General features: G+C 35.3%; 1 protein-coding gene across 7 annotated transcripts in view; it reads left to right on the top strand.

The window, feature by feature from the left end:
• The window catches only part of LOC107014410 (serine/threonine-protein kinase ATM), a 56,034-nt gene continuing 29,195 nt past the window's right edge, over window positions 1-26,839 (top strand). For 3 of the 7 annotated variants that reach the window (XR_001456229.2, XM_027915703.1, XM_015214305.2), the window contains exons 1-42: window positions 255-323; window positions 645-756; window positions 834-977; window positions 2,317-2,478; window positions 2,578-2,773; window positions 2,903-3,059; window positions 3,145-3,284; window positions 5,066-5,153; window positions 5,463-5,566; window positions 6,332-6,430; window positions 6,591-6,647; window positions 6,882-6,966; window positions 7,533-7,607; window positions 8,222-8,263; window positions 8,396-8,466; window positions 8,899-8,947; window positions 11,875-11,946; window positions 13,319-13,456; window positions 13,557-13,646; window positions 13,724-13,911; window positions 14,133-14,733; window positions 14,827-14,898; window positions 14,994-15,158; window positions 16,208-16,333; window positions 16,466-16,593; window positions 18,214-18,370; window positions 18,528-18,574; window positions 18,646-18,709; window positions 18,836-18,910; window positions 18,999-19,118; window positions 19,298-19,483; window positions 19,799-19,920; window positions 20,007-20,076; window positions 20,184-20,311; window positions 20,871-21,012; window positions 21,109-21,249; window positions 21,356-21,454; window positions 21,594-21,640; window positions 23,545-23,737; window positions 23,870-24,058; window positions 25,673-25,744; window positions 26,090-26,159. Coding sequence is in view for 6 of the 7 variants with exons in the window: in XM_027915703.1 (XP_027771504.1) it covers window positions 255-323; window positions 645-756; window positions 834-977; window positions 2,317-2,478; window positions 2,578-2,773; window positions 2,903-3,059; window positions 3,145-3,284; window positions 5,066-5,153; window positions 5,463-5,566; window positions 6,332-6,430; window positions 6,591-6,647; window positions 6,882-6,966; window positions 7,533-7,607; window positions 8,222-8,263; window positions 8,396-8,466; window positions 8,899-8,947; window positions 11,875-11,946; window positions 13,319-13,456; window positions 13,557-13,646; window positions 13,724-13,911; window positions 14,133-14,733; window positions 14,827-14,898; window positions 14,994-15,158; window positions 16,208-16,333; window positions 16,466-16,593; window positions 18,214-18,370; window positions 18,528-18,574; window positions 18,646-18,709; window positions 18,836-18,910; window positions 18,999-19,118; window positions 19,298-19,483; window positions 19,799-19,920; window positions 20,007-20,076; window positions 20,184-20,311; window positions 20,871-21,012; window positions 21,109-21,249; window positions 21,356-21,454; window positions 21,594-21,640; window positions 23,545-23,737; window positions 23,870-24,058; window positions 25,673-25,744; window positions 26,090-26,159 (5,152 nt within the window). In the remaining variant the exon portion in view is untranslated. Of the gene's footprint in view, window positions 324-644; window positions 757-833; window positions 978-1,244; window positions 1,341-2,316; window positions 2,483-2,577; window positions 2,774-2,902; window positions 3,060-3,144; window positions 3,285-5,065; window positions 5,154-5,462; window positions 5,567-6,331; window positions 6,431-6,590; window positions 6,648-6,881; window positions 6,967-7,532; window positions 7,608-8,221; window positions 8,264-8,395; window positions 8,467-8,898; window positions 8,948-11,874; window positions 11,947-13,318; window positions 13,457-13,556; window positions 13,647-13,723; window positions 13,912-14,132; window positions 14,734-14,826; window positions 14,899-14,993; window positions 15,159-16,207; window positions 16,334-16,465; window positions 16,594-18,213; window positions 18,371-18,527; window positions 18,575-18,645; window positions 18,710-18,835; window positions 18,911-18,998; window positions 19,119-19,297; window positions 19,484-19,798; window positions 19,921-20,006; window positions 20,077-20,183; window positions 20,312-20,870; window positions 21,013-21,108; window positions 21,250-21,355; window positions 21,455-21,593; window positions 21,641-23,544; window positions 23,738-23,869; window positions 24,059-25,672; window positions 25,745-26,089; window positions 26,160-26,839 lie in introns of those variants that run through there. The other 4 variants (XM_027915704.1, XM_027915705.1, XM_027915706.1 and 1 more) reach the window with 4 other exon arrangements.

Genomic DNA, 26,839 nt, shown 5'->3' on the forward strand with positions numbered 1-26,839 from the left:
TCTTTCCAAAAACAAAACACGGTAGGACGAAGATTGGACTAAAATTGCAGAAAACACGGGTTGGCGTCGACCCGCCTATTAAAGGAGTATTTTGTCTCTAAACTCTTTTTAGAATCTCTCAGGTTTATTCATTCTACTCTTCACTTACTCTTACAACTTCCCGCCGATCGTCAATTCAACAAAGATAAAACCCTAATTCCATTCTCAAGTTCTTGTTTGTGTAATGTTAATGGTGTTATCATTATAGGGGAATCATGGTGACGTCCAGAGATATTCAGGATATCGTCTCCAAGCTTTCATCAGATAAAGCAAAATCTCGAGAAGTATAAACACTTGATTTTTTTTTGATTTTATGAATTTGTAAAGAAATTATCGGAATTTAATGAGAAACCGTATTCAAGTAAACTGAATTGAAGTAGTGAATTTCTAAGTAGATGTTAGTGAACAACGTTGTTATTAAGGGTATTCACTTTTTGTAATTTGATTAATTGGTTTCGATTTTATGAGTTCATAAAGAAATCATCGGAGTTAATATTCAAGAAAACGGAATTCAAGTAGTGAAGTTCTAGGACAAAGTTAAAGAGCAACGTTTTTTGCTGTTTGTAATTTGATAAGTTTGTTTTGGATCTTCTTAATCAAAACAGGAAGGGATTAAGTTGTTAAATGCATGGCTAGAAGAAGGCCAAAGGTCTGTTGAATTTTGTAGATACATTGGAGAGGAGACTGCGAGGCTTAAACCAGATGAAATTCCTCACTGTGAGTATGAACTTACCATTTTCTCGGTCTTTGTTATGTATGACACTTGATAGATGTTTGAGGATGTTTTTTTGTAGCGGAGACGTGGCCGTTTCTTGTTACATTGCTTACTAAATGTGTGTCTCTGGAGATATCTGGGAGCAAAAAGCGTTTGCCGAAGTTGAATGTAGCGAAAACTCTTAGGATTGTTGTCCAACGAGCAGAAGATGCTAAGTTCTCAGGTACTATGTACTATACTTATATATTTTTATTGTCATTGCTGATTCTGTTTTCTAGTCTCTGTAAAATATTTAGGTTGTTTCTGTTTATTTCTTGTGAAAGTAAATGCACAGCAATTATGTGTTTGTTTTGTTCATGTGGAGAGATCCTTAAAAGAGAACTGCATTTGCATATAGATGAATTCCATATAGAATCAGCACATAATTAGTCTGCTTTTGCCCAGCCATACCAACAGCTCAAAATGTTAGTTCATGTCTCCAAATTTTCAGGCTTGGGTAATAAGCATGAGAAACCAATATCTTCTCATCTCCAACTACGCCGGACATCTTTGCACTTGTATAACTATTAGAAGAGATATTTTTTTGGTAAGTGGTATAGGTATTAGAATATTGCAATGTGGGAGTGCTATTCACTTTTTTTTTTTAAAAAAATGGGAGTGCTACTCACAGATCCATTTTAAATGATTTTTTTGAGTTGCATTCTCTTTGATAAACCTTCGTGCTTATCTTTGGTTACTTTTGGTGGCCCTGAAACTTTTCGTTTTGTTAGCTTTGGGAGGTAACTCACCCAAGTCCTTGCATGTCTTCCAGCAAAATGAGATTGCACTGTGGAAATTTTCATATCATAACGGAGCGTTTGTAGTTGCATGAAAACCTAAAACTATCATTCCTTCAACATAGATTTGTTGGAACCTAGAGGAGTTCCTTCTATATACTGTACTTATTTTTGTTTGGATAAAAGGTTATTATTCCCCTGTGATGTTAATTTTTTCAAGTGAAGTATAATTTCGTTGAAAATGGGAAAAGATATGCTTATGTACAAAAAGATACCCAATTTTCTGTACATATAGGAACCTCATGCATGGGTGCACCAAATTGACACTAAAGCTGGAGGCTACTCCTTAAATGTATTAAAATCAAGATTTTCCGTTCAAAAGTTCTCCTATTTCTGCCCCTATATCCTATCCACATAAATACTAATGGAAAAACATCTCACCCCCGGCATCTTTTCTTCAATCCTCAGAAGGCCCAACTTAATAATGTATCCTTTATAGTATCCAATATGGTTTATTGTATCCTTGACCATCTTAAAAGCTTCCATTATAGACGTGATGCTACCTGTCAATGTAGTAAGATATGATTCACGATATTTCTTGAGTGTTTACACATGAAGCACCCACTAATAGATGTAATCCTCTTCCTTCTCAAGTTTTCCACCACCAGTCCACCATAAAAGCAAAAAAATATTTCTTGGTATGATTCATGCACCAAATGGTGTAATTATTTCCATTTTTTTTATGAAGATGATGAAATTGTTTCATATGTTTATTATGTCTGACAGGCAAAGATATGCCTCTACTATCTGTGGCAAAATTGCTTTTCAATCATGTTTGGGATGTCCTAAAGGATACTCCTAGTTTTCAATCCGAGTATGGAACTATTCTCCGGCATCTTTTGGCAGTGAGAACTTACCGTTTTCACTTGCGGAAGAGGGTTTACTGTTGTAAGTAAGCAAATATCTTTTTTTTGGTTAAGCCAAGAGGTGCCTATAATCTGACATTCTTTTTCCATTTTTTACTATAACTTATGTGTTAATCTGCAGGTTTGGTGCTTCTGTACATGGAAAAGGTAGAAACAAGTTTACAAGAAAAAAGTGATGGCCAAATAAATCCAAGAGAGGAGGTCTTTCGCTGCATCATGACACTTCATTCTCTTCTTGACAATCCCCCTGGAGATTTTCCTGATACCCTTCAAGATGATATTGTTAAGGGTTTTATTGGAACTTTTTCTTATGTAAGGTGAGAGGTATTCAGATCCTCATGCCTTCTATTTTTTTCTCTCTATTTTTTCCACTGCTGGTCGTACTAATTTTTTTTTCCTTTAAATTGGTCCACATTCCACTGATCTCTTTACTTATTGTGGTTTAGGGATGAAGGGAAGATTTCACGCAAGTTAATCGAGTGCATTAACATATATTTGCTGAAGGATGGCCCAAATTTAGGTCCTAAATCTCTGGAAATCCATGATGCTCTGCAACATTTTGTCTTCCGATGTTGGATGACAACTCGTGATCGTGGCTTAAAGGTGTACAATTTCATTAGATGCAGTACTTCATGCCTATACCTATGCATCGGACATAAATTTCTAATGCCCGTCTCTTCTTTTATAGGATTCACTTGTTCTTTATGCAAGGCTACAACTAAATTTGATGAGAGATCTTGCTGATGGGAGCTCTTTGTTAGAACAACTTCAGGATGTACTAGGGAAGGAATTAGATCAAATGAGCAGTTGCAACATCAATTTACCCTGGTTAGTACTGTTCCATATGGATAATGTAATTGTACCGAGTTGCCCTTGTAGAAAGCTCAGCTTGAGGTCATCAATCTATTTTAGTGGATGGTTGGTGAACATGCTAAACATGCTTGGGTTTCAAATATTTATGGACAAAAAATTATCTTTTACATTTCCCCCCTTAAATGTTCTATTCAGAAGTATATGTTGGACACTTAAGGTTCCACCCAAAGCTCACCTTAGTCTACTGTCCAATATCCGCAATCTTGCCTTAACTCTCTTCTAATGGTCCTCCGTTGTTCCATCTCTAGCTTTTCCTTCAAATCTTCAAGCATCCTCAAATTTGATATTTTTCAATAACGGGAAGTGGTGACCAAAAGCTAGAGCACATTCCATCTTCAGCTCCTGAAGTCCCTCTTTTTTTTTCTTTGCTATTATTTCCATCTAAAATCTGTTTCTGCAAATTCACCAACCAATCTGAATCTGCAAACTTACCAACTCGTTATGATCATTTGTTTCTCTTCTTCATTTATTTTGGATGCCTGATTTTTGTTCAATATATTTTAGGGAAAAGGGCTTGATGTACCCCTTACCTTTGTCATTTGAAGCTGATGTGCCCCTCGTTATGAAAGTGACTCATATAAACCCTTATTGTTATACAAATGACTCACATTTACCTCTACGGTTACAAAATAAGCTCACATATACCCTTCATTTAACATAAGTGAATACAATAGTTTTAAATTTACATTTTTGACTTTTAATTTTAAAAAATTATACTTAAATTGTTTTTTGACTTCTTTGATTTTCATTATTTGAGTTTCTTATTCTTATTTTATTTTTTTCTTTCATTTCTTAGTTCAAAGAAAAAAAAATAAAAACTATCTTTTGTGGCTATATTACTCCCTCCATTCCATATTAATTGAATTTTCGAGGTGTTTCACACCCTTTAAGAAAAGTAGATTAAGACATAAATTGAGCATAGGTTTCCATCTTTACCCTTATTAATTATTGTCAAATTTATTGAAGTCATCACATTGAAAATCCAAATAAAGGGTAAATTGGAAGAACACACTAAAAGTAGTCTTGAAAACAATTAAGTTAATTTGAAAAATGAAAAATGTCTCAAAAATTCAATTAATATGGAATGGAGGGAGTACAATTTAAGTATAATTTTTCGGCAATATTGTACTTTAGTTTTTGTGTGAGAAAAAATAATTGGGCCATCTATATAAATTTTACAAGATAATTAGTGAAACATTATTAATAAATTTGATCATCAAAATAATAAATTTAAATTAGTCATTGAAACAAAAAATAGTATAAAAAAAAGGTGTGAGGAGGATTGAATATACCCATACGTGATTATTTTTTTAACAAAATATTTTAAGCAATAAATTAAAATTAATCTTTTTACTTCCGTTAGAGGAAAAGGATATATGTGAGCCATTTGTATAACAATAGGGGTATGTATGAGCCACTTTTATAGCGAGGGGTATATCAGCTCTAAATGACAAAGTTGAGGGTATATCAGACCTTTTTCTCTTTATTTTATAATTCGAGCATGAAGGATGAGCTTCTTTGGTTTAACGTTAACTGTTTAAGACTATCTCTAATCCGGAGGACCTCATATATGAACTTCTATTTGAGTTGTGGGCTTGCACATCATATCATCTTAAATGATAATTGAGCAGAGTATCAATAACTTAGCTTGGCTCCATTCATTTACATTGTGACATGTTGCCGTATTTATTTATGATTTTCCTCTAGATGTCTTAATGATGTGTTCTTCTGTACAGGAAAGACACAACTAGGGATGACAAATGTGGAAGCCTGACAAGCTCTCAATGCGGTCTTATGGAGCTTGCAGCACTTGTCTTTTGCCGGGTAGTTGTTTGTTAAATTATTTTTTTTTCAAAGTTTTGATCAGATGATGATGTTCTCTGTGAATTTTTAACTGTTCCCTCAATCTTATCTCCTGTGAAATTGAGTCGGATATCTCTGGATACTTCTATAATTTTGGTATTATCATAGATTTTGCAAGGTTGACATCTTCTGTGTCAGATTCTTTGCTTGCGGATGATGCACATCTTTTTGTCAACTTAAGCAGGAATATATTTTATCATCAATTCTTAATATCTGTAAGCACTAGAGGTAAATAGGATTGCCTACTCACTTTGTGATTTTGGTTATCAGGCATGTGTAAACACACCTATGGCATCGCCATCTGAGAAACGAATTAGAAGGGAACACGTTGTAGTCCAGATAAGGGAAAGACTCTCAGGTGGAAAGTGGCCATGGTATGTTCCCTTGCGTGTTGTTCCTAGTTTTTGTTTCTAGGTAAATATATAGTGACGTAAGTATCGCCATTGTAAATTTGCAACTGTAGTATTTGGAAGGAGGCCTTCCTGTAGTTGCTGCTTGAGTTTTTGTGGCGTATTGAAAGTTTAATAATGAAGTAAAAAGTTATTTTTGTTCCATAATTCATCATATCTATAACTGAAGAGCATTTAATGAGACAAGTTTGTTAGCAACACACATCTTCTGATTTTTTCTCTTTTAAGTCTTTTATCTGTTGTTTATATGCATTATCTATATATGTGTAAGCATTATCTGACATCTATTTTGGTATTTCCTCATGAAATTTTGTAGAAAGCCTTTCAAATACTTCATAATTTCCAATGCTTAAAAAAAAAGAATACTTCATAATTTTCATGAACTTTTGGTTGTGGTCTGTGCCTTTTTTCCCTCTCATGCTGAGGTGGTGGTTGGAGAGAAGGAAAGTACAATTGTTGAAAGAGCCTTCACATTGATAAGGGGAGTAAAGTTTACTATTTTTGTTATTTACTTGTTTTTTGATCCCTCTTGACTCTTGAGCACTGTCCAAAGTATTTATGCTAGGCCACTCAAACATGTTTGGTAGAATCAAATTTTGAGGTCATGGGCACTCCAATTGGCCTGTCTGCTATAAATATATATGCAATTGGTTGGCATCACGATCAACTTAATTCTTGAGAAATTCCTTCAATTTGTAAAGTTATTCACTCTGTATGTTTGGGTAACAGGCATGCAGTTTTCTGTTACCTCATCCACAATTATCATGATCGCTTAAAGAAGGATCTGTTGATCTATTGGTTTGAAGGTATATGTTCAAATTTTGAAAGGTTAGTTTTCTGGTCCATGTTGCGGATGCTTTGATCTGCTATCCTGAAAGAGCATGTATCAATTTTTTCCTGGCTACCTCCATTTTAGATCTCTTTGCTTTTCAATCCAATACACGAGTCAGTATAAACTGCGGTTCTGACAATCTTTGTTTCCTTCCAGGATAATAAATGATGCAAACATGGAGCATAGTTATGTAGGTCTCCTGTGGACATTGAGGTGTGTTCTGCCTGATTTTTGTCCATATATTAGCTTTATTCCATTGCACTGTACATGTGGGGCTGACTAGTCTTCTATTATATATTACCACTGTTTGTGTTACTTCTATTTACTGTTGGTAATTTCTAACTTTGATGATACTGTTCCATAAGATTTTGCATTAGTATGTTAATGTATAGGGGTAATTTGTTTCATTTTTTCACATCTTCTCAAATCTACTCTCAACCTATTTAGGAGTCTTCAAGGACTTTCTTTGATGCTGCTATTTCCTGTTCCAGCACTGCGAACTTCATCCGAGTTGTCTTCCACATTGAGTGGGGTAATTATCTGATCTTTCCGAATTGACATATTCTAGTTTTGGCACTTTGATGTTCTCCTTCTCAAGTAATTTCATGGACCTGTTTGATCTTTTGCTGTTAAATATAGAGAACTTTTGTTTTCTTATAGCTAGATAAAATTGTTATTTGAATATATTACTGATTTGCATTTTTGAGTTGTTCCTTCTTTCTTGTGTACTCATGTGTTCATAATTCGAAAAAGCTATAAAACCTTAAATCTAAAAGCAGGGAAAATAGAACACATTTAATGGTGCAAAGATAGAATAGTGATTTTCTTAATTTAAATTTGATGACTTAACTTAAGTAGACCAATTAGCTTGCTCTTGTTAAATGTTCAGAGATTTGTCCTTGAAATAGTTTTAGCTCGTTAAGATGATTTTAAGCGCATATCTGTGTGCAACTGTTAGTCTTTTTTTAATAGGCCACTTGGGGATTAGTGGCCCCTGGCAACAATTTCATAGAGACTACCGATGAAATTCATCTATTTGTTTTTGGTGAAATACTTTCGAATACGGTCGCCAAATTTTGATCTTGACTGTATTTGCAGGTTGAAACAGGTTGGAATACGATATGGAACTGTGTTATTGGTGGTCTGCCCACATTCAGTACTTTTAAGGCGGTTGTAAGTTTTACTTAATTGATCTTCTGAAGATGGAATCCTTTTTCTTTATCTTGTATCAAACTGTTATATAATAGTTGTAGTGTGCTATGAAATACTATTGGCTCACTTTTCCAATTCATCTTCACTCAAATATATTTTTTCCAATGAGGAAATGTGATTGAAGCCCCATGCGTAGGATAGTTAGTAGTTACTGGGATTTATATCTTGAAAGGTATCATGGGAAAGTAAATTAACTCTATCTAGTATCTCATGCTTTTTGCATCCCATTGTTTTGCGAAACATTCTGCTTGCAATTAGTATGAAAGACTTAATTCAATTTACATGTTATGTAATGTTAAGGTGATAAACTATATAATGATTTTTAGAAGTGAATACAAAGTTAGTTGTGGTTACGGTTTAAATTGGATAATGAATCAAGAATTCTTGAAACTGAACATATCTTCAGTCTTACCAACTGGTGGAAAACAAAGCAAGTGGAATGTTTTTGTTCAAACTATATCTGTTGTTTTTGTCTGCAAGCAGTATTTTCTTGGCAAGTGACTTCTCAGAGTTTCTTATGTGTAAGACAAGTTATTAGGCTACTTGTTTACTTTCTTGTTTCCATGTATGTGCAGGTGGATGCTGCATTAATGTTACTTAGAAACTTAATACTCAATGTGAGCACTATATTTTTTGCAGAAATTGTGATATTTTCTCTACTTATTTCTGTTGGAGTATTTTGGAGGTCTTCCTCTTGTAGTATGTAGCTATATCAGTATGTCAATGTCTTTGCTTCGTTATTCTTTTAGGATACAACAAATGCATATCTTGTGCCCCAAGACTTGTGGGATCTTCGATTACTTAAACGCGTGCCATCAATGTAAGTAATATATTCTTAATATATAAATACATGGGTATTAGTATAATGAGCCTGTTGTATTGAAGATTACTTTTATTTCTTTTTGGTGCACTAACGGGGTTCCTTGTTGAATTGAATGTTGAGTATCTTTCGTAAAAAAACCATCTCTTTCTGTAGGTTTTCTACTTTTTTTTATATATCTTGTATATGGGCTCTGTGCATTCTTTTGATGAAATTTATTTACCATATCAAAAAAAACTTTCTTGTTTCCATAGTATTCAACGGAGTAGACTCTCAGAATTTATATCCTTGGAGATTATAATGATTTTTCTGTGTTAAAGTTTTGAAGTAGTTTGATCACTTGTGAAACTTTTGACCTGAAATATTTTACTCGTTACTCTTTTACATCTGCATTGATTTTGACATCTCCTCATCTTTCCACTTTGATTTCAGATCTGTTTTGTGCTTCATTTCATGTTACTTTTCAAGGAAAGGCTACCAAGTACGTGCTCCTCTAATAAGTTCAATTCTGATTTTGTTTTATTTTGTCCTCTATGGTTTACTAACAAAGGTTAGGAAACAACTTACATCCTAAGCGTTTGATTAAGGCATGGTGGTAAACACAATTCTTGAGATCATTCATCTTGCTCTTTGGTTGGATGCATTAAGATAATGTCTAGCTCTGCAGATAGATCTTATAGTCCCTGGATTACTGTCAATGTGTATATGTTTTCTTTTCTTTATCCACTCTTCGGAGTGCATCTAAGAGCTGCTGTTTTCTCACTGGGACTCGGAGAAAAAGGAAAGCTGCTATTCCATCTTTACTAGTTTTGTATTCTCAAAAAAATTATACAATGATAGCTGCTTATTTGAAAAGTCAACAGATTTTATATTTTCTGAAATATAACACCAAGGATTTTATTGTACTTTTGTTAAATAGAATGAAGGATTTTATACATGGCAAAAGCTATATTGCAGATGAAACTTCTGAAAGACAAATCATCTAATGACAAAGTGTAGATGACAAAAAAAAATTTATCTGTTCATTGTAGAAAAAACACACACATCAAGAATTTGATATGCCTGCAGAAACCTTTTAATACTTATCCAATCAAGTGAAAGACGACTTGATATATGGAATACCAGATTTTGGTTATCCTAGGAAGCCTCTCATATTAGACTAAATAAATGAAAACAGCCACGGTGAAACACAATTTGTCTAAAAGTCCTACTCATCGGAGTTTTAGTGCTCATATATTTTAGAGATCTCTCTGTCCTAAACAGGGAGTACATTTTTTGTACTTTTACATCATTGCTTGGTTTAAGCTAAGCTAGCATAACTACCCTGCTGAATCTACACTGAAATAAAGTTTTGGTACTCTCTGACTTCTGATTCTTTTGGCTAGTGAAGAACAAAAAAATGGCGCTAGGACAGGCTTTGTTCTAAGGTGAAGGTGATAGATGTAGCATCTATGTGGCCTGAATAAATTTCAAGTACCATTGGAATTTAGCTTTTGTCAGATCGATTTTGTAGGGTATCCGGTAGCTTGTCTTCTTTGAATTTAGCGATGGTACTTGAAAGCTCCCGGAGGCACTTCTTTTTTGTTTTTTTAAATATTTTTTTTCCTTATTCAGAAAAGAAGTGTCTCCAGGAACTTTCAAGTACCGCTGCTAAATTGCTTTGCCGGATGCTCATTTTCTATTTCTTGTTTCTAATCACTGCATTCTGGTGTGAAAGTAAGTTATTGGAATTTTTGGGTATCTCCTATAGCTATATGGAATGTAGAGCACTTCTAGATATGCTGAAGAGATTATGAAAGCCTGAGTCGGATAGATCATGTTTAGAGGTCCATTTATCTTTTAAATTGTTGATTTTTTATTATATATAGTATATACCATAGCCATTTTGAAGGGGAGCCTTGGAGCAACGGTAAAAGGTCTGTGTGACCTCTAGGTCACGTTTTTGAGCTGTGGAAGCAGCCACTAATGCTTGCACTCGGGCAGACTGTATACATCACATCCCTTGGGGTGTGGCCCTTCCCGGACTCTATGTGAACGCGGAATGCTTTGTGAACCGAGCTTCCCTTTATGCCATAGGCCATTTATCAAAGATTAATAGTCAGAGGGATAAGCTTTGAGTGGGTTATATTCCTTGACCTAGTGCGGGAGAGGTTTTGGCAGAATGGTCATCATTTTTTGGCAATATTCTGTTAACCGCTGCAACGAATTTAGAAAGAAATTTCTGAAAATTTACCTTTAGATTAAGCGAAACTTCCAAATGCTTCTAGTATTGCAAATAAGTCTAGGAGATATTTAAGGTAATAAGTCTAGGAGATTTATGTTCAGAAATTTTTGATTCTTGAGGGAGATGGCACGAAGAATCCTGATGATCTCTCCTTCAAAGTTGGCAAGTGCTTCAAGAAGATCTCTCCTTGATTTTTGAGGGAGATGGCGCGGAGAATCCATATGGGCACATGACAACAATATCCAACATGTGAAATGCCTCTTATGTTTGTGATCCTTGAGATGCACTCTATACTCTTACATCACATGAGAGATACTAACAATATCCAACATGTGAAATGCTTCTTATGTTTGTGATCCTTGAGATGCACTTTACACTCTTCCATCACATGAGAGATGCATTCCCTTGTTATGAAAATGGATTTTTGACCAGCTCAACTCCAGCAGCTACCTCAAGAGTCTAGAACTGTCCAAGATAATGTAAAGAAGAAATTACAACCCTTATGCTCAACCAATGTGGGTCTTTAATATCCTCTTTCACACTCACGGTTAGACATCTTAAGTGTAGATAATATAACTTGTGGGCCAACATTGAATAACTCAACCTTAGGGGCGGGTCTTATTCTGAAGCTATGTTGAGAAAATGGACCTTTGGCCTAGCTCAACCCGAAAAATCAACTCAAGAGGGTGAGGATTGTCCAAGATCATAGAGATGATACAACCATACTCAACCAATTTGAAAGAAAAATACAGAAAGTAATATGTATGTAACAACTTGATTGAAAAGATCTAGTGTTTTAAGAGTATTAAGTTTTTTTTTTTTTTTAATGAATTAAGAGTGTTAAGTGTTAAGTATCAAAATGTTAAAGAGTTAAAATTTTTGACATGTTAAGTTGATACCTTTTTTTTTATAGTCTGTCATTGGTCAAATGTGATAGTGTCTTGTATGCAACTCCTATAAATAGGTGTGCATATTTGTTGGCAAATCATTCTTCTCATTTTTTTTACTCTAACATTTAACATTCTGACAATTTGTATTGATCTTTTTCCATGATAGATGATTTGCATAGTGCTGCATTCTGCTTTATTGTGCTTTTGTGATGGTTTGGGAAACTAACTTGCTTACATATCTTCTTTTGTTCCTGTCTTTTAAAATAATATCTTTGCTTCTTTTTTTTTCTGTAGGGTGATCTTAGAGACACTTTATATTTGAGGCAAAATCTTTTGAGAGCTATTTTAGCTTTTCCTTTCTGGAAGGTTTGTTAATAATATTTGATGTATGATTATCAATCTTTTTTTGGAAAAGTAGTATTTTATTGATGTTTTTAGGGTAATGAAACCTTGTATACAAGTAGTATACCAATGGCAAGGAAACTACAAAAAATCATAGTTCTCCAGTCTTTAGAAAAGACAACTAATCATTTATACCAAAAGGGATCTTGTGGATGCACCAACACTTAACAAAAAAAAGAAGAGAGTTCCTAAACTGTGCAAGTTCATATTCTCCCGTCCGGATGCATCAGTTCCTTTCCCTTCAAAGCACCCTCATAAGTGTAATTATCTGTTACCTGATTTCGGCCGACGATGGTGACTGAAAATGCAAAAGACATGGAAGATGCAATAATGGTATTTCATGATAATCCACAACCCATTTCTAATCTGATATTTAGCCACTGATCTCTACCAAAAAAAAAAGAACTCCTCTACAACATCTCTTTACCCAGAACCTTTCCCCAAGAAATCCCATCAATCAGTCATATATCTCACACACAGAATACCACCCTTAGTTGAAGAGTTAACTTCCTTTTCTCCATGGGATGATGTTTTGTTCACTTTCATATAATGGAAAATTCCTCTGAAAATGTTCATTTATATCTGCCATACTAGCCGGGGAGTTGAGCAGATAAGTAAATATAAGTAGGGAACTGGAGACTTTGCTTTAGTTTAGAGCTGTTTCTTCATATGCAAGAGAACTACTTGCTTATTCTAATATCTGTAGCACGATCCATGCTGTGCTTTCTAATAACTAGTTCCCAGGGGTAGTTCCGAATAAGTGGAGGAAGAGAACCCATCTTGCTTCAAGCAATCTGTATAAGGTTGAGACCTTATAACATTTCTCCCTCTGAGGTGATTCACTGCTTTTGAGATTATCTTCTGCTGTATGAATTGTTGGAACCAAATCAGTATCCTCTTTGATGTATCTTTTGCCCATGTTCTGGTGCTTTTCACTTGGTTTTTTCTCGTGACTTCCTTCTACATCTTTGTCCTCTTGTAAAACAGATTAAAAAACATGGGTAGAACTCCTTTATTGGTAAGTAATTTTGTTGGTTAGCCATTTATCAACCCCTGGAACCTGACTGAAAAACTGCAAAAATTGATCATGCTTTCCACTTGGTGACAAAACCCTTCTCTCTCATAGTAAACTCCAGAAAGCCCAAGTTAACATGATAATACGCTTTCTCAAAATCAAGTGTACTAGAAATTCCAGGATCCTCTCCTTCCAATCTGAAGTCAATCCACTTAAGATATTGTTCTAAGAGTCTAAAGAAAATATTGCACAATGATGTTGCATGTTCTAGCAAAGCACAATGTATTTCGGTTAATGGTGGTGTGGTGCTTTCACATGTAGGAATGTTCAATGTTGAATAAACATCTGGTTGCAGTATTGCCAACAGCAGTTTATGCTCTCTGTACTGGTGGTACACCATTGCTAGATAAAGGACTACCACCATCACACTACGTTCCTGAAACTATGAATGATGTGAAGGTATATATTGTTGTTTCTGGATAACCTTATGCTTACGCCTATGTTCTCTTTCATGAATATTGTTAAGTTGACCAAGATGCTGAAATACCTGTTGTTGTAGGTCGAGGATCACACACATGAAAGTGTGCATGATTTATTTGAATGCTCTGTTGAAGTTCTTGCAAGAATTGGCCAGGAATCTGTTCTGGAGGTGTTGCACTCTTTTGTTGTGTTTTCTTCTCTTTGTGGTCAAAGTCTTCATCTCAACAGACTTTTAACTGGTTTCAGGACGTTCAACCACCTTGTTGCCAAAGCTTACGTCTACCCCGACAGATCAGAGATCCACTTTGTCATGAAGTCGAAAATCACATTCTTGAAATTATTAAAGATGAAGAACATGAAAGGATGCTTCTATCTGATGTCATCTTCCTCTGTGCTATTTTATCAAACTTCATGTATTGTTCATATAGTACAAGGTTTGTCCTTTTCTCTTTAATGTTTGCAAGACTCAGTCTTAGTCTTAATAATTGTCTCTGATAATGACGTGAATACATTTTTCCATACCGGCATATCATCGGCATTGACTGATTTTTGCCATTGTCTTTTTGCCTTTTGTTTTTAAGTTTCCTCTCCTGCTTGCAATGGAATGACTAATCTTTCTGTTTGTGTTACACTTCATGTGCTGTTTCACTCTTAGAATAGGAGAAGAAATTGTGCCTTGCGTTGCCACGCTGAGTCAATACGTGTCGAAGTTGTTGGATCGAGCTGCTTGTATCTTAGAGAAGAGTTATGACGACCTTGTTTGTGGTTTGTTGGGTTCAAGGTCAATATTTGACACAATTGGTACCATTCGTGTGTCCTTCGAAAGTTTTCTATGCTCCCCATTGTTTAATGAGATGCAAGCCGGCAACAACATAGACATACTAACTGCAATAATCCAATCTGTGGAGAGGCTTCTGAAAGTTCTTGCTAAACTGTATGAAGGATCCTCAAGTAGTGGAAGTAATATTCATTCAAAGAAGGGTGACCTTGGCTCTTCTGCATCTGTTTCTAGTCACGCTTCTCATCCAGTAAATAGCCGTACTAGTTTGATCATAGACATGGAGTTGGATGTGAACATTGGTTCTAAAGATACCGACTCTGTGAACATTGGGGGAAAAGCTACTGCCGATATATTGGTTTCATCTGTAAATCAGAGAATTGAAGTCATATCAATCATCACAAAACTCTTTTCAGCTTTACCATCTCATACATGGGATGTCATGTTTGAGCTCATGGAGAAAGAAAGTGATCCAAGGGTAACCCTGCTGGAATCATCTGTTCTTTGAATTGTTTCCTGATGATATTGCATTTGTTGATGATTATCTTGCTGACTTTTGATTTCTTATCAGGTCTTGGAATTAATCATACACAGCCTTTGTCAACATCCTCATTGGTCTTCCAGCAGAAAGTTCTTAAATTTTGTAATAAGGCTCTTTGGTTTGTTCGTCTTAGTTAACTACAAACTATTTATGCTCTGAAAACTCTGATAACTACTTAATTCTTTTTCTGTCTACAGATTACATCCTTAAATGAATTCCTAGACATACAGGCAAATCTCAAGGTCCAGTCTCTGAATGTGCTAGCTGCCATCTGCAGTTTGTTGGAGAGTCTCTTATCCTGTGATGGTGTTGCAAAGCACCCAAAGAGAACTCTGTCTTCACGGGAAAAATTGTCTGAAGAGGTATAATTGGTGTATCTTAGATTTTATCTGCATATTACATTGTGCTAAACGTAGTTTTAGTTAAGCCATGCTATGTATTCTAAAGGACATTCCTTTTATGTAACACGGATCTTGGAGTTCTTTCCCGCAGTGTACACTGGTAATGCTTCTCCTGTTGTATGCTTTTATTGTTTCATGCCTTTTTCAGATCGTTTAGTACATCAAAACTCCATTCTGAATAATTGTCTATTCGTATTGAGTAAAATTCCACAGGATAAAATGAAATGGTAAATCTGGATGTCATTGATAGGAAAATAGTACACTAAGACCTCTGTAGCAGATAGTTGACAAACTTACAATCGGTCAAAACTAGTCTGTTTACGCTTTTAAATTGCTTCTAAGTTCCCTAAGATTCTTATAGTTAGTTAGTGACATGATAAATTAATCAATGTTTTAACGGATTACTGTGTTGCTGACCTAGTCTCTCCTTGAGAGAAGCTTACTTAAGACATCTTACTTATTATTTTCCATTAATCTCGCCCCGTTGGGGACATTCGATAATAGTGGAATGATACGGCTCCTATCAATGATAACCTGCCAGAACTTTCTCAGGACAAAAATTATTGTTATTTTTGGTACTTCTTTCTCGTTCTTCTGAATTATTTGCTCTGGTACTAAGGTTATATATTTCTACTAACATCACTGTTAGATCTGTGATGCAGCTTAATGCCTTAGTATTATTTTTTTCTTTATTGGGTGGAAAGCTGTTTTCCTTGGTGTTCTCTCCTTTCTTGAACAATATAATCTTTTTTCTTGTTCCTAACAAATCTTTCTTAATTTGCATGTCCTGTAAAATGGGGTTGCAGGGCATGATTTCTTTTTTATGGTCCTATGGTTTAGATCACTGCTAGATCTGTTCACTTGATGTTTTAGTATTACTCTTTTTTAATCGGGTGGAAAGCTGTTTACCTTGGTGTTGTTACTTTTCTCCTTTCTTGACAAATAGAATCTCTTTTCTTGTTCCTAACATAACTTTCTCAATTCGCATGTCCCTTAAAATGGGGTTGTAGGGTTTGATTTCTCTTGGAGACTTGCTGAACAAAATTGCAGACAGTGACCTCTTTGATTGGGTTGGACGGACTAAGCTTATTGATTGCATTTGCAATTTCATTTTAGTGGATCCTCAAACTGGTCAGGTATCACCTTCTAAAATCTTGATAAAGAAAGATTGAAATGAGATCACTTTTCCTTTTTATCTAGTTTCATTTTAATTTCTGATCTACAAAATTGTCATTTTCTTTCATGACACCTGCTTCAAATTTGAGCAGTCCATGATTGAGAAGCTGTTGCTGATGCTTCACGATCCAGATTATCGAGTTAGGTTATGCTTTGCTCAACGGGTTGGTGTGCTTTTCCAAACTTGGGATGGTCATTTTGAACTGTTCCAGGACATATGGTACGATGCTTAGTTTTTCTTTTTCTTTTTAATGCATTATTACCTTTTTAAGTATGTCGAAAACTAACTGCTTGGCCAGAAATAACCATCCATATAAATCTCAAGTAAAAAGCATGGTTATTAGTTTATCACAGTCAATTATATTGTTATTTAGAATTCTTTGAAAGTTGCTCAAAAGATGAACGAAAACAATAGTCATAATTTTTTTTATAATCAAAAGTTTAATAAGGCAAATACTCGAGTATGCATTGATTAACTTTTCTAACTTAGGGCGTGTTAGAAGTCTTCTCTACTTAAATCAAGTACTTGGGCATGTAACTGTGGTTAGAGTAAAACATGAATACCATTTTTTTCAATGTTACTAACTGTAAATAAGACATTGCTTATAATCGTTGCATGGAGAATCTACAAACTATTCCATCTACCCCTTTAGAGAGCCATACCGTTTTGTTGAGGCAAGAACATCTGCTTACATTTAAAGAAAATGCATGCAGATTGCGAGTGTTACAATGATTTTGGTAGGTCTACTGTAATTCGTCTTTTGTTTGTTGAAATATTGATCTTCCTTTATTGCCCCCAGGGATTAGCTCAATTAACTAAGGCAGAGAGACTTGTGTCTTAGATCACATGTTCGAGCCCTACGTCGAGCGAGCTAACTCTGGTACTTAAGTGGAGAAGGGTAGAATGGTGTCTCCTTATCCCCAAATTGAAGGATGCAGTTGGCCCAAATGGTCGGCCCCAGACAGATCTGTCGGTCATAAATAAATAGCGATTGTCCTTTGCACTTGATTTGATTAATTTCATTTCAATTAGTTTGGTAATGTCTAAATGGGTCTATAGAATTAGAGAAGGAAGATTGCCAATAAAATTTTGGAGAAAAGTTTAGTCTAGTTCTTTTTTAGTTAATAAGCTTAATTTTTGAGAGAGCTCAATAGGATTGAGAGTGGGACTGGTGTAGAGAGCAGCTCAAGAGACTGAGATGGATTCAGCATTGAGATAGTAAGGGTAGAAGTGGGCTTGAAGCGAAGTTGGTGATTCAGGTTTTAGTTGAGAGAAATGCCTAGAGAGAGATTAGTTGTATTAATGGCCTTACTAGTGGAAAAACTGGTTTACAAAAGTTTTGCTCTAATGTCATGTAATAAAAGAATGAGCATCCAATCTAAAACTTTAAGACAATGTGTGGAGGTGATATTGTGGAGGTGATATTCAGATGATATTCCAGAAACCCTTGAGGTCTGAAATTTGTGAACTTAGAAGAAGGAATGGGCAAAATTTCAATGAATGAGAAGGGTATAAGAGAAGTGCTTGGGACAGTTTTATTTTTCTGTTTCATTTTCAAATTGGTAATTCTTGATCATTTTAATTTACCTTAGCAATTTCCCTTACCAGCACCTTTCATCCTATTTTGCCTCCTATAATTTTGTCAATTTGGAGTTGCATTGTGTGAGCATTTACCAGGAAAACATCCACTACATCTTTTATGCAATTCCAGTTTTTAGGTTTATTCTTCTTCTTACCGTAGTCTTTCACAATTGGTTAACTTTTTCCTCTCTTCCGTTAGCATTTAAGTTTCTGATTGTTTAACATTTCAATTTGTTCACCTGAAATTTTCTGTTTCAGTTCGAATTTTGGTACAAAGCTTGTGACTTGCTCCAGAGATAAACTGGTGATGGCGAAGGAAGTTTTAGCTGCTGGTCCTCAGCCTCGTACCATATTGGAAACAACAGTTGTAACCCTAGCTCACCTTGCACTGCACAGTGAAAAGATTGAATTGGAGGTATTCAAGGAGGCTGTTTTTACTTGATTTGTTTAGGGGATTCTTTTATAGTGACATTAATTTGCTGAAATTATTAGAGAGAACATGTAGATCTCTTCACCGAGATTAGTTTTTTTGACTTTATGAGGTTATACCTGTCTAATTTGTTGTTTTGCAGGCTGTTTTTATGGTATGCGTTATTGCTGCTATTAACCCTTGTTTAAGGTACTCAAAAGTCATTACTTGGTGTTGTTTTTCTGGGAGATCACTTGTTTCTTATATTATCCTGTTTTCAGGAGACTTGTTATTGCTTCCCTTGATAATCTATCAAGGGAGTTAAAGTATACTTCTAGGTCAAAGGTATGAAATGTTAATTAAAGAGCTTAGCAATCAGCCTTATAGATATGTGATCAAAAAGTGTGAGATTGTCAACTTGCTTGGTCCTTAAATCATTTTTCTTGCTGGCACAATCTTGATTGTTTGCAGTATATGGAAGAACTTATGGCGTCGATCCTCTTTAGTTGGGTTGCTACTGGTGTAAGTTTAGCTTCTCTTCTTGAGGTAATGTGTAGGTTCTTTCTAATCCAGCTCATTATCAACAATCTGTTGCCACCCAAATAGCTAACACATTAACTATACGTCACGTCAGGCAAGGGATCTGTTTGTCTTCAATGTAGAGCCTATCAATTTCATTCATTCCTGCTGCCGTTGGCTTCTTCCATCTTTACTCTTGCATGGTGACATCTCCAACATGAATTGGATTGCGAAGGTTGGAGTTTCTTTTTGTCATTTTTCATTCAGTTGCAATTTTAAGTTAGTCATATATGATTTCTCTAGTATTCTTGGTGCTTATACTACCAAGTTCCATGCTTACTCTGTTGTATATTCTCAGATTTTAGTCACTGTTCTGCGCCATACCTGAAATTTCTACATTTTCATCATGTGCAGGTTGCTTGTGAGCCTCTTGCTGAAATGATTAAGAATCACTTTGTTGATATTTTCTCTGTTTGTATTGCATTACATTGCAGTAAGAAGGCTGGTTGGGAGAAGGGATCAGCGGTACTTGAAAGTTCAATTCTGGATATTGCTAAAATATCTGAAACTGAAAGAGACAAACTTATAAAGACGCACATGGTATGACTCTCCTTCACATACATTCGAGTTGACATTTTGATTTATCTGAAATGAGGTGTGTACTATGTGAGGAAGTTGCTAAAAAAATTGTCTTGTTCTATAGAGAAATGCTTACATGAACATCACATCTAATTGCATAAGTTTTGAATAACACCTGTTTCTCTGCGTATCACTGGTTCCTATGGGAGTAGTGTTTGGTGCAATAATGTGATATGAGTGTTTCATTTTTTATGTCAATGTTACTCCACTTTCACATGAAAAATCAATCTACTTTCCCAAGTTTTATCTAAATAATTCCACCATATTTTTATGCAGGTTTCAATCGTCAATACTATTTTCTCTCTTGCTTCAACAGCTGAAGACCCTGTTCTACCTTTATTCTCCAAGGAGACAATAGCACGTGCAATTAAGACAGTTGTGGATGGATTTTTGGAGATGTGCTGTATCTTCTCTTGGTCATTTTTTAAAATTATGTTGTTGTTGGCATGTTTTCTCTAAATTTTCTTTTACTGCTTTCTTGTAGGGACGCCTCTTCTCAAAATATTGGTCTTATTGACAAGATTAACGTCTTCCGACCAGATCGAGTATTTACGGTACTGCATGCGCATATATAGTTCTTCTATGAAATTTTTGTTTGGCTATACGTCTTACGTAATAACTACTAGTGGGAAGTTTCTAAATATTTCATATGGCTGTGCAGTTTATAGTAGAGATGCATTACAAAGTTTCTGCAGCTGGTCATTTCAGGCATAAATCTTACAGGCTTGCTGGGATTGAAGTGCTTATTGATGTATTAGGGCATCGAGTTACAGTTCCTAGTACAGCCAGGTACGTTAATTCACCTTGTTATAGATGAAACCATTTACCTGATCAAAAATTAAAATTAAAATTGGAGGATAAGCCTCTGCGTAGGGGGACAGTGTTTTATGGTGAGGACATATTTGTTTCTCTTGTAAGTTGTGCACAGGCTGACTGAGAAAGGTCATCTAAGAAATGCAATAGCCTTGTAATTTTCTTTTTGTGTTAGATTGAAACTTCAAATGTTGATATTGAACATTTCCCTTTGCTTTTTATGTTTTGTCCAATATAACTGCTCATTTATTTTTTGACATAATCGTCAATGTTAGGAATCTATTTAAACTTACAATTGTTTTGTGTTTTGAATTAAAACACGATGATGCATTTTCAGTATAGACTGAGTGCAGTTTTCTGAGCTTTTGTTTGTCCTCAATTTTTTATGTACAACACATGGCTGATCTGAGGTGGTGTTTGTATGCTTTAGTTGTGTGATTCCCTGCATTCCATAGGTGGTGCTACATTTGCTTGATTTGCATAAAACATTTATTTCATGCTAAGAGGATCTCAGATCTGACATTTTTTTTTCCAGTTATCTCCTCAACTTGATTGGTCAATGCTTGGACCTTGATGCTTTGCTGGACCAGTGTTGCCGAATGATTTCTTCATTGTTAAAAGTATTCAAAATCAAGCAATTGGAGGGAACTGCTATTGTCTTAGGTGAACAGCTTCAGGTTGGCGTCGCTGAGACTCTTATTTTACTACTTATCTATATTATTTACACCTTATTCTTCAATTGTGTTTAACCTTATGCTATTTCTTCCGTACAGTTCTTAATTTCCAAGTTGGTAATGTGTTGCGTTCCTTCTGAGTCTAGTTCCAAAGTGTCAGCTGCCACATCATCTCAAGTTCTGTCACTGCTCTGCCAACTCACCTTGGACTCTGATCCATCTCTGCACGAGTACATTAAAGTATGAATTCTGGTATCCTTATTACCTGAACAGTTTGAACAATCATAGGACCCGAGTAGACTGTGCACTACTCATTTGGCAATACTAATTGCGTGTGTTACTTCAGGAACTAGAGCCCTTCCCTAACCTCGACTTATTTCATGATATAAGGATGTTTCATAAGGAACTATGCCAAAATTACTCACCTATGGAGCACTTGTTAACTGTAAGTAGCACTTGGAACTTCAATGAACAGTTTGATGACCTTCTTAAACAGATCCTGTTCAAGTAAGGTCGTTGTTTGATGACCTTTCATTTTGCTATTCAAATGCTTAGTTTTAATTTATTAAATTTGGCTGTTTCAGTTAGGGAAACGATCTCGTTACCTTCCGCCAAGATTACTTCTCTGGAGGTAATTGTTCTTTTACAGCCTCTACTTTCTATATTGTTTCTGTTCTTGTCTCATCAATTGTGATCCTTTTAAGCATTACTTGGTTATATGGACTAAATTTGAGTTCTGTGTTCTTTTTTCCTGCACATGTGAGGTAGGTGAACTGAGAGTCGAACACTTGCTATTATAGAACAATTACTTGTTAGTTTTAAAATAAGAAGTAACAAGTGAACTTCAATGGGGCATATCGATGTATATATGCTATTGATATAAGCTTCAATGCATTCTCACCAAGTCAGAGATAGCCCGTATGTTGTATCCATTCTTCCCAAAATGTAGAGGAGAATACCCACAGCCACCTCTCCCTTTAACCCCCCCCCCTCTCCCCTTACTACAATATTAATTGTGTCTTAATCACAAACAAGTTGGACTTGGCTATATGAATCCTCAGTGATCCCCTTGCGAAGTACTTTTTACTCCTTAGTAGTTTTGATTTGATAACTGTATTCTTTGAAAGTTTGATTTGATAACTGCATTTTTGATTGATTTGTTTTAAAGTATTCAGGTCTTCACTAAAACAGGAAGGTAGTTGATCATTATTTATAGAGACTGTACTGTCTACTATCACAGGGCAATAGTTATTGCGCCTTAATATTTATCCACACACAATAAAAATGTTAGTTAAGCCCTTTTATTTTATCCACCCCTAGGGTCACACCATTATTCGTTTTTTAGGCTGTAAGCAACTACCTTAACTCAAAATTCCAGAAGAAAATTTGAGTCGTATCAAAGATAATAAGCTGGAGTGAAAATTTACAAAGAAAGGAAAGAAAAAAACCTACTTATCTAGTGTCCTATATAGAACGCTAGACTAACAAGAAAAATAGTTCAAAGTTGAGAAAAAAGATGTTAAAACAGGTGGAGAACAAAATTTAAATCTAAAATCACAATTTTAGGGAAGAAGTCTAATTTCTTTCCTGTTTTCACTTAATTAAGCTTCTACTAAGAATCATTTCAATTAGGGGTGGCAAAATTAGAACATTAAAATATGATTCACCCAACTCGCATGTATTATAGGTGGTTATTACTCGCCAATTTATTAATTCAGGCTCTTTGACCATTCCAATACAGTCCATCTAAAGTTGGGCTACAGGTATGATTCAAATTGACCCATGAAAAGCTTTGAAAAAATTTAAATTGATACTTTTTTTATTCGATATTTATTTATAGCTCTAGTAAAGGAGAAAGCTTTATTAATTTTCTGTGGTAATTAAGCAAATTATAAACACTCTTATCTTTTTGCGACGTACTTTTTACTCCTAAGAAATTTGGTTTGAGTTTGATAACTGTACTTTTAAAAGTTTGATGTGATGATTGTGTTTTTTAATAGTTGATCGTTCTTTGAGGATTCTCTCTGGTGCAGTTAAATGTCTCTCAATATTTCTAATTTTATATCTGTTAAGAATTCCCACATCGGAAAAGGGATGGAAAGTTGGCCTCTGTATATGGACCTGGACAATCCTCTCTCCATGAGCTAGTTTTTGGGGTTGAGTTAGACCCACGATCCATCTTTACGTTGTATCAGAGCCAGACCCTTCCCAATTCCTTGTTCACCAATGTTGTAGCCCCATATTATATTGTCCACGCTCCAATTAATGAGGTCTGGGCGTGCATGGGGGTGTTAAGAAGTACCACATCGGAGAAGGGTTTGAAGTTGGTCTCCTTTTGTGGAGTTGGACAATTCTCTCCTCATGAGCTTACTTTTGGGGTTGAGTTAGACCAAGATCCATCTTTACACTATCCTTACAACTAGGCTGAAGTCATAGATGAGTTCACCATTCTGCTTCAGATTTCTTCCGATGCTATCTATTTTGCTCTGTTGCAAGTGACTTTAGCAGTTAAAATTTCTTCTCCTTTGGTGGCAGTTTAAAAGCATTACACAAGAAATTATTTGAAGATGAAGCTTACCCAGCACAAAAGAATGAGGAGAACATTTTTGAAGATGCATATTTGGATTCTGACCATGAAATTGTTCATACAGTCTGGAATCTGGTGCACATATGTAGTTTGAGTGGTGCTGGCAATTTTGGTGTGCTGGTCTCTGATTTTTTATCTCGGGTATTATTTTTAGTATTGCTATGTTATTGAGTTGTACCTTTTTCTGTTATTTCAGTTATTTATCTCGGCTGTTTATTTTATTTTTTGTTTCTTCACGTATCTCTGCCGTCTGCTTTCTCACTGCAAGTGCAGGTTGGTATCGGCGATCCCCATGGTGTTGTGTTCCATCTTCCTATTGAGTCTAAATCTCTACATAATCATAATTTCCACCTTGGTATGAGCATATCAGATGAACTTCTGGTGGCAATTATGAGGCTTTTAAAGAAATATTTGATGGATGACTCCGTAAAGATAATTGACATGGCATCTCAAGCTTTGCGGGTGAGTCAACATATGATAAATTGTGTGACATTATTTTAAGCAGATCTCTGCCAAACCCCATATTTCCATTTGGCACTGTTATTCAAAAGATTTCATCATTCAAGTATGTTTTAATGCATGAATTTTGGATCAAGATCGCTTATCTCTATTGCACTTGTTAATAAGGCTGGTCACTAAGAAGGAGGTTCAAACTTAGGCTACATATCTAATTACCTGAACTTGTGTGCCAAGCGACCAATCAATCAAAAACACCCTGCCTTCCGGCCTGGGAACCGAAAAAAAGAGAGAAAAAGGTAATGCTCAGATAGAAGAGAATGGATGAACAAATGGAAAGAAAAGATTCTAAATGATTACAGAGAGTTGGATAAAGTGTTAGGTTATTAAGTTTCACACCTTCTCCTTTGGCTGGATAATTGCTATATGATTTGTCTCCCGAGTCCTGAAGCTACTCTTTTAGCTAATTTAATAATGCTGGAACTAGACGATTTTGTCCAAATGAAGTTAGTAAACAGAATATCTGTGTTAATTGCAGGGATCTTATGACTCTTTCGTTATCTGTTCCGTAGATCCTTATTAATTCCTTGTCATTGGATATATGTACAGTCTCCAGTGTTGCGCTTATGTCCCATCATCTTTGTTAGGAGACTAGCTTTGTCCATGTTTGAGATGTTAATTTCAGGTCAATACTCTGATGTTTTATACCCCTTGAAATACATGTTCAAGTGTTGCTCTAGTAAAATCTTACACTGATATTTATTTCTGAGGACGAGGCCCTTTCCATATCTAATAAGCTTGAGATCATTCTGTCACAACCCAATTTGCATACCCATGCGAACCCGAATGCATTTTTATTATAAATGATATAAGTGACTAGAATATATCTTAAAGAAGCTAAATAGAGTATCATATAGAAGCACATCTAGAACCCATGATGCTTTGCAGCCTAGGCTTGCACTGTCCCGACCCAATGCCTTGCGATCGCGAAGCACAACGTACCAAGAAAAATAAAGGATCTGCACTGTCCAAAATGTAGTTTTCCTGCCCAAAATTCACTTGAGCTCCTTGGGTCCCAGCCTGAATCATCCCCATAAGTCCTGAAACACTTGTTGAACATATGGGAAGTCTCAATCATGGACTGGGATGCAAATATTCAAACGAGGGGTTAAGATGTTCCATGAGGATCTTGGTATCAAAGCTTGGTACTTTTATTGCTGTTTTCACATATATGGTGCAGGTCAGCTCTGAGCTCTTAAAATTGGTGCTTTTTAAACTCTATTTGAGTGTGTTAGTAGGAGCCTGGTGCAGTGAGTCTTGGTAGAGAGTACCAAGAGCAAAGTGTATTTGATTAACTAAAACATTTAAGGTGCTTAATTAAAGATTCATCTTTAATATTCTAAAAAAAAGGTTCTTCTTTACTACAGTTGTAGCCATTTGATCTTGGGAGCTCATATATTGTAAAACCTGTGCCTACATCTTCTCATTTTCATTCTTTGAAGGGTTGTTTCTTAATGCCGTTCTGTATAGTTTCTCGAATATTCATGGTTTTCTGAGGATAAAGGTCAAAAGATCTTCCAATTCCGTTTTTTTTTCTCTGAAGCTGGTTTGTTCAAGCAGGGGATACTTTCAACTGAAAATGGTCAGAGGGCTTTGCTATCATTTGATTCTCATCAGAGATCCCTTATTGAGGTAGCTGAGAATCTTCTGTTATAATCCTTGCTGTTTGTTAAACCATGTATCTGATTGATTCTAACCTAAACATCTGCAGAAAATCGTTACCTTCTCAAAAAAAAACACATCTGCAGAAGTTGGATGTAACACTTCATTAACAATATTTTTTTAAGTCAGCAGCCTTTCCTCTTGGACTGTATTTTGGATATAATTATATGCCTTTTATTTTGCTCGATATTCAATAATGTTAGTTTTATAATTATGTCAAAAAACGTTCAAATTTTAAACAATTGTCTGGGTTCTTTGGAATTACTCATTTGTTTCCCAATTTTGGCAATTAAGCTGCTCTTTGTGTGTTTGTAGGTTCATTCAAAGGGTGTCAATATCAACCTGGTTCAGAAACTCCTGGCAGATTTAGAAAGGAAGCTTAACGGTAAGAATCAGTTTAGTCTTTAAGTTTATTTTATCAGCAAATGCGGTGAAAACTTGGAAATTTGTTATGGGTATCATATATACTTCTTTGGATGCAAAATCTGTTATTTTGATGTCTTTCCTCAACTTGTTGTGTATTAACCTATTCTTTGAAATGAAATTCCTTCCCCCTAAGCTCTTGAATCTATAAGTTACAAGAGTTGTTTTGTGTAGTGCTTTTAGTATTCAACAATAGGGAGGATAACTGATTCAAGAGTCGGTAGATGAAAATACAAGACAAGTTCCATAAATTACTTCCCTCTTAATGATATGATGATACATAGAGATAATATTAGAGACATCTCAATTGAATGGAATATACAGAGAATTCTTCATCCTTTAAAACAAATGTTTCACTTGCGTTTTAGGTTCATTAGGTTATTATGCAAAATTATTATCGCTTCCTTTATAGTTGATGTCCCACTTGTCTTTAGAATAACAATTATGTTTTCTCTAAATGAGTTTTCATGGATTCCAAGTGCACTAGATCTTTCAAGCAAGGTTGTTCTAATTATTTTTTAGGTGATAATAGGTTTCATCGTTAAAAATAAGGGTTTCTTCGGAACATATGTCACACTATCCTTTGAATGAAATTGTGGTTTCATGTAAAATGAAGTATCTTCTCTGAGTATTTGGTCCTGT

This window comes from Solanum pennellii, chromosome 3 (genome assembly GCF_001406875.1).
Source record: "Solanum pennellii chromosome 3, SPENNV200".
NCBI classification, from domain to species: domain Eukaryota; kingdom Viridiplantae; phylum Streptophyta; class Magnoliopsida; order Solanales; family Solanaceae; genus Solanum; species Solanum pennellii.